Source organism: Arachis ipaensis, chromosome B07 (assembly GCF_000816755.2).
Source record: "Arachis ipaensis cultivar K30076 chromosome B07, Araip1.1, whole genome shotgun sequence".
Taxonomy (NCBI): Eukaryota; Viridiplantae; Streptophyta; class Magnoliopsida; order Fabales; family Fabaceae; genus Arachis; species Arachis ipaensis.
In genome coordinates this window covers 7634308-7641513 of record NC_029791.2, presented here as the reverse complement: position 1 = coordinate 7641513, position 7206 = coordinate 7634308, and the positions used below count along the sequence as shown (strand labels likewise).

Genomic DNA, 7206 nt, shown 5'->3' with positions numbered 1-7206 from the left:
ATATACGATTTATTTGTCATATTTAATTTCAATCATTTAAATTAATTCAATAGTTATAAATACATTTTTACATTCTCTTAAGATACATTCTCTCTTAGCATTTAGTTTAACAACATTATCTTTAGCTTTGTGGTAAACTCGAGAGAGTTAAGATTTGCATCTCTCAAGTCCTGGGCATGTGGTTCATTTGGTTTGTGCAGGACCCTAAATGATAGTTGGTCCATTTTTCGTAGAAAATTTGGTGTTAATTAAATGAAACAAATAGCGACAAATTTTTAAATGGAGTTTCAATTAACGACATATTAGTCCTTAATCTACTGGATTATTGGGGGATACCATGAAAAAAAAAAACAAAAACTCATTTCGCAGGCCTTTTAAGTTAAATGAATCATGCACATTTTGAGTTTGCTTTTAGATCATGGTTTTTTGAGAATTATTTTTTTTTAATTTATTTAAATAAAAAACCATCAAAATTCACATGTACAACAACTAATCAAAAGGCTTTGAAAAGATAGATAGATGTAGAACTTGGATGAAGCAACGACAAATACAAATCCGAGTTGGTGTTATGTGTTTGTGTTACACTATTTGTGTATGCAATGAAATGAAAACTTTAATTTGTCCATATGTCAAAATTTGAACATTCACTTTAATATGTTTTATGCCGTTACTCTATTTAAATTTTTCGGTTCAACCTTTTATTTAGTTTCTATAATCCTTGTGACAGATTAAATGTTATACATCATTGTAAAGTACCCATAATGAACATGTATGAACTTTAACCTTGTCAAATATTTTGAAGTTTTAGATTTTGAGTTTGTTTCTAGATTGGAATTTGTATATTTTTTTAACATATTGTGTTAGAAATCATGATAATAAGTAAATAACTCAAAAATGATAAATTTGATAATCAGATGCATTGCCAATATGATATAAAATATGATAAATTTGGAACTCAGGTGCAGTCAACTACTTCACATGAAGTTGATAGTTGAGAGTCATTAGATGAAAATTGAGTCAAATCAGTCAAATCATCTAACGGCTCTCAACTATCAACTTCACATGAAATCGACTTCACGTGAGTTTTCACCATTAAGTTATTATATATAATTACTAGTTTAATTGTGGTAGGAAATTTCTTAAATAAAAATATTTTTATTTATCTATTTATTTATTTATTAATAAGCAAATAAAATTCTGTAACAATGTAATATGAATAAAAATTCACTACATTTATCTATAATGGTACGATATATATAATATATTTATATTTTTATTACAATGTGTCATCATTAACTAGCAATATCAATATCTTTATTTTTTGTAGCGCTTCGCCACTAATATATATGTATATATATTTATATCTCCACCATATCAACTGGTAGTAGGTGGCTCCACTGGTGCTTCTCCTTCAGGAGGCCCAACTGGTGGTGTATCTGGCAAGCCGGGTGTCGATGGCGACGGTAACGGCAAGGAGGGTGGCGATGGGAATGGGAATGTGAATGGCGAACCGGGTGATAACGGCAATGGAGGGAATTGGAGTGGGGGGAGTTGACCGATTGGGGGGAATTGGCCGATTGGGGGGAATTGGCCGATTGGGGGGAATTGGCCGATTGGGGGGAATTGGCCGATTGGGGGGAATTGGCCGATTGGGGGGAATTGGAATGGGGGGAATATGCCGAGTGGGGGGAATGGAAATCGGAAGGTGTTAGTGCCTGACATTTGAATCATGAAAAATTATTAGATCATGTGTGTTATCATATTAGTTAAAACATATGAAAATTACATGCAACTTTTTCATTTAACATATGAAAAGATCGTAACTCAACCGAGGAAGTCCATAAGCACTTTTATAATTTTTTTTAATAATTGAATTTTAAAAAGAAGGCGGGTAGAAATTAATTAAAAAAAATAAAAGGATGAACCTAATAATAACCTGATGATTTTGAGTCAGAAGATGTCTCATCGCCGGGAAAATTTCTAGCGGAGATAAGAACCATTCCGATAAAGAGGGTTAGGACGAGCAAGTTATTCTTAGAATTCATTTTTCACAAGAAAATTAAAACAATCCTATAGTACGTGAATTTTTGTGATATTGTTGTTAAAAACTTGATAATAGGGCACTTTATATAGGATGTAAAGTGCTTCACTTGGCGATTAAGTTGATAAGAGTTAATTTATTTGTTATTTTTTTTCCTTATATTTAATCGTGGTCATTGTTTAATTTCCTTATTAATTTTTAGTAAAAAATCCATTCATAGTTAATCGGAATAAAATGCATTGGAGTGAGTATTCAATATTTTTAATATAGATTTAATCGTGATAAAAATTGTATTAATAGATATTGATGATGACTACCAAAAATATTTTATATATCTACCACAATAAATTGTAGACGAAACAAGTGTATTTTAAATTTATCATGCATAATATGCATGTCAAATTGGAATCAACACTGAAATTTGAGAAGCATACTATATATTTCATTTTTTTTATTTTTTTTTTAAAATAAAAAATTGAAACCTTCAAAATTGATCAATCTTAGTCTAATATATATATATATATAAAGTTATACGTTAGAATTTACTCTTATACAAATGGACTACTACATATACATGAGTCATCATAATTTGATATGAAATATAATTTTTTTATTTAAATATAAAAAATGACTAATTTTTAAAATACATATGTTTTAAAAATAAATCCAAAATTTGCCAAATCTATTTCATTTAAAGGGCCTGTGATTTCATTCCATTTCTCACTTACCTACCATTTGGAACCTGCTCCTGCAAAATGGACCTACTATATATATATATGAAAATTGTATGGTGCTTACATAAAAAATTAACATATTATACTTTTAATAGGTGGCGTATCATAAAACTGCCACGTATATAGGTTTGGGCTTGGGGTGTCTTTGGGACGCCGCTTATAGTTCCAGCATGATGAGACTAAGGGTTATTTTCACTACAAGAAAAAGCGTATTTATCGACGCAAAAAATCGACGGCTATCTCTTTCGTCGATATTTTTCGACAGCTTGCTATCGATATTTTAAAAAAAATAAAAATAAAAATAAAATAATAAAATCGACGGCCTATTCGTCGATTTTTTTATGATGCATTAAATTCCTATTAACTATCGTCATATTGTCAACGAACCGGAAGGCGAAAATACTTTTATTTTAAAATCGACAGATATGGCGTCTATTTTTATATTTAAAATATCGACAACATTTTCGTCGATAAATTTAAACAGTTCAGATTTAATCTATAAAATAGATGCTAAAGGCGTTGCTTTTTTTTCAAATTAAAATCGACATGAACGCGTCGATTTTATATAATAATATCGACGGCACCGTTGTCGATTTCAGTAACAATGTAAAATTCTCAATCTCATATTATAGACAGAAACAATGTTGATCTTACTACAAGAAATTATTAAAAATAAAATATTAAAATCGACGACAATACTGTCTATTATTTTAGCAACTTTCAACACCTTCTCCCTACAATCACATTGCTGACAAAGGAACGGTTGATAATTATTTTTCTTTAAAATCGACGAATCTTTTGTCTATTTTAATAATTAAAATATCGACAATTTTTGCCGTCGATAAATTTTAACGATGGAGATCTTCTTTTACAATAAGATGAACGGTTTAAATTTATTATATAAAATTGATGGTTAATATGTTAATTTTTGTTTTAACTAAAATCGAAGAACTTGCCATCGATTTTTATCTAACAAAAAATTATGCCCGCGTTTATTACCCGCGTCCTTCGTTTCAATCAATTTCCCAAACATTAACCTCAAACCTTCAGAGACTCAAAGTTCGGAGTGAAGCTGCTGCTGCTTCTTCTTCTCCAACGCTTGAGAGTAGAGACCAGAGAGGAAGTCATCGTCACAGAGAGAGGCAGAGAGCAGATCAGTAGAGCTTCTTTTTCTCCGACGATTGAGAAAACCCGCCATCCTCCGTCGGAGAGCAGAGCTTCTTCTTCTTCTCCTCCTCCGCCGAGCCCGCCGCCACGCCCGCCGCCGCGCCATCCTGTTCATGTAAGTTCCTCTCAGTCTCTCTGATTATTATACTTATTTTTGCAGTTGTTGTATCTACTATTTTCATAATGAAATTCTGAATTTGCATTTGTTAATAACAATCGCATCACTGAAACCTAGTTAGCATAATCAATTCATCACATTTCATCAATCGCTTCATCTCTCTGTGCCGTTGTTGCTGCTGCCTTCAATTGACCGTGCTCAATCAAAATCAGTTACTCTCTCTCTTTCGTTCTTCAATTGATTTTTTTTCATCAATAAAAAATTTTTAGGGAAGAATCATCTCTTGCAGTCTGAGATTAATCAATAATTTTGTAGAAGAAAAGAAGATACCCGAGGTTCTTCTACTAAAATTATTTGTTACATCAGTGTCTTCTTACAAAGCATGATTTTTTATTAAATGTGATCAATCCTTTTCATATATTTATTTCTGAAACTTCTCAGCTATTGAAGACATTTCCAAATGCATCGAAGTTTCTCAAGAGTAAGTTTTCACTGATTCTTTACACAGGTTTCCTAAAATGTCTCTGTATTATAAAGAAGCAATCACATTTATTTCTTTTTTGTAGCACTTGTGGCTGGTTTTGAGGTATGCAATTCTCAATTTGGAAGTTATTCAAGCAGCAATCTCTTTGGCTGGTTTTGAGGTCTTCTTGTTTCTTTGGATTTGGCCAGTTTTGAGGTACTAACCACCACAATTTGTTTTTCTTCTTCTTTTATTATTCTCTTCTATGAAAAAATTAATGAAGTTAACTGTTTTCTAATACTTCTTTTCTTTGACAAGATAGTGAGGAAATTTAAGCCACCACTTATGAAGTTATTGGAGTCTGGAAATATAGACCTTTGTTTTGCCAATCAGGATGAAGCAACGAAACTTCAATTGTAATTTTTTCTGCTGGCTTCTTTCCCAATCTCATTCTCTTTTGCTTTGGTTGGAAAATGTGTAGTTGACTCTACTGTGAACTGTTTGCTGTTGTGCATTGATCACTTGGAGAACATGACTAACTATACAATGATGGTAGTTTGGTTCACACTGCAGAAATTTGTTCTCAAGCCATTGCCTCCCAATATAGTGCATATCAGGATCTGATTCATGAAGCTTTCTAAAGAAAGCTAGTGTTCTCATTGCTCTTGCAATGGCTGCTGGCACTGGAGGGGTACGATGCTTGCTATATTCAGAGTGCTATGTTTTGCTCATATTATTGTAGATTCTAGATTGGCATGTTGACATGTTGATGACCTTTCTCTTTGCTTACAGGTTGTGGCTGGAGAGCTTGAACTGAATCACGAATGCAGTTTGATGCACTGGTCGCCAGAGGATTTCGAATCTAAATTGCAGGTATTTTAAATGTTTTTCTTTGCTGAGAATATATTACCTATACAAATCACTCATCGTATATTTCGTTATGATGAGAATTTATGCTAGATGAAATTTTGACAAATAGCTGGTGTGGAAATTGTGAACTAGTTCATAACTCCGATTCCTAAGGAAACACAAGGATATTGAATTGTGCATTTTTAGGTAACAATATTAGGCTTATGACCTCTTTCCATCGCATTATCACTCGAATTGTGAGCTTAATTTTTTTTATTGATAATTTCTATGGTGTAAATAGTTGATGCATTACTAGTTTGTGATGAAGAAAATGCTCACAGTGTGTGTTGTGTCGTGTGATGTGATTGAAAGAGTTTATAAGCCTACTTTTGATACTTACAATGCTTTGATGTCTGAATGTTATTTGAAACTGTAATGTGAATAAGGCAAGAAAATTATATTGTAAAAGTGTTCAAGAGAGGTTGTTCCCTAATGCTAGGAGTTATAACTGATAACTGATTAGATATATGCCATTGGAGTTGGTGTTGAAGGAAACTGCAGTTAGTTAATCTCTGTTATGGTTTGTTCTGTCTTCTGTGAACATTGATGAATGTTGTGGAATGTGCTAATGATAGGGAACAATGATGGCGCTTGTTGACTGCAACTGGTGCCACAATGCCATGTTGCTGTCGAATTCAGTTATAGCCTATTGATATAATTTAAGATTCTGGTGTTTATACACATGTCATTTGAATTGTTTTTGTTATATTTTAGCTGCTAGATTGCTTGCAGGTTGCATTCTTTTCTATTACAGGTACATAAAGTTTCGGCTGAGGAAGGGTAATACTGGTCTTATTTCAAGGTAAGGGTTTATCTTCAGGTTCAATGAGTTCGTCCACTAATGGGAAAACCTAAGAGTCAAATCCAGTTGAGGGTGAAGTACAATTGGAATTTGGAAGGACCAAATTGCCGAAGTTTTACATTCTTTATCACCATCTTTCTCTTGCTGATTGTATCCTTCTTGGTTTGTGTTTATATTAAGGCTCTGGAAGTCATATAACAGCATTAAAGCAAGATGAGTGCCATCTCAAATTTTGCATTTGGCTTTCCTATTGAAGAGGGTTATACCTGCTAATGAGATTGTCATCTATTGATGTCATAATAAAAGATTAAAAGTACAAGCATATGTATGAAATGCTTAAAAAACACACATTATTTGATTGCATTTGGAAGACTATTGACTTGAAAAAATAATTAAAACATATCTATTAAAATCGACGGAATGATTGTCGCTTTTTAATTTTAAAATAGACAAGAAAAATTAAATATAGACAAAGAATTTGTCGGTATCTAAATAATAAAATCGACAGCAACTGTGTCGATTTTATTGGATCAAATATCGACAGTCACGTTGTCGATTTTAGTAAGCATATAATGAACGAAAACACTGTCAATTTTATTGAATCAAATATCGACAAAAATGACGTCGATTTTATATAATAATATCGACGGCAACCTTGTCGATTTTAGTAAGAATGTAAAATTCTCAAACTCATATTATAGACAGTAACGCCGTCGATTTTATTAAATTATTATTGACGGCTAGGCAAGCCGTCGATTTTATTAGAATTTTGACAAATCGACAAGCTTTATAGCGACTACCTCCGCCGTTCATTTTGCCGTCGAAAATTAGCCATCGATTTGGCCATCGATTTTAACGATATTTTTTGTAGTGTTTTGTTGTGAGATAAATAAAAAAAATATATAAAATATAGAAATATAATAGATAATTTTAGTATTAATATTTTTTAATATTAGTATTTTAATATAAATG

General features: G+C 32.1%; 1 protein-coding gene and 1 long non-coding RNA gene across 11 annotated transcripts; one reads left to right on the top strand and one right to left on the bottom strand.

Moving 5' to 3' along the window:
• On the bottom strand, nt 1276-2084 carry LOC110264460 (basic proline-rich protein-like). The gene is made up of 2 exons (XM_021106659.1): nt 1937-2084; nt 1276-1715 (listed from the first exon to the last, which is right to left on the bottom strand). Exons 1-2 carry the CDS (start codon nt 2043-2045, stop codon nt 1375-1377), a joined length of 450 nt encoding a protein of 149 aa, XP_020962318.1. The 5' UTR covers nt 2046-2084; the 3' UTR covers nt 1276-1374.
• LOC107609829 lies at nt 3764-6605 on the top strand. Of its 10 annotated transcripts, none has more exons than XR_002351082.1 (7): nt 3765-4057; nt 4330-4395; nt 4502-4541; nt 4627-4739; nt 4846-5214; nt 5316-5396; nt 6165-6605. It is a non-coding gene; the product is annotated as an uncharacterized LOC107609829 (long non-coding RNA). The 10 variants fall into 10 exon arrangements; XR_002351084.1 differs by lacking the exon at nt 6165-6605 and having other exon boundaries at nt 4842-4939; nt 5052-5214; nt 5316-5473; XR_002351085.1 differs by lacking the exon at nt 6165-6605 and having other exon boundaries at nt 3766-4057; nt 4842-4939; nt 5097-5214; nt 5316-5473.

Excerpts from the sequence above, each read along its gene's own strand:
- LOC110264460 (XM_021106659.1), bottom strand. The coding sequence starts at position 2,045 with ATGAATTCTAAGAATAACTTGCTCGTCCTAACCCTCTTTATCGGAATG. Across the intron at positions 1,716-1,936 it reads TTCTGACTCAAAATCATCAG|GCACTAACACCTTCCGATTT; the intron begins GTTATTATTAGG and ends TTCAAATGTCAG.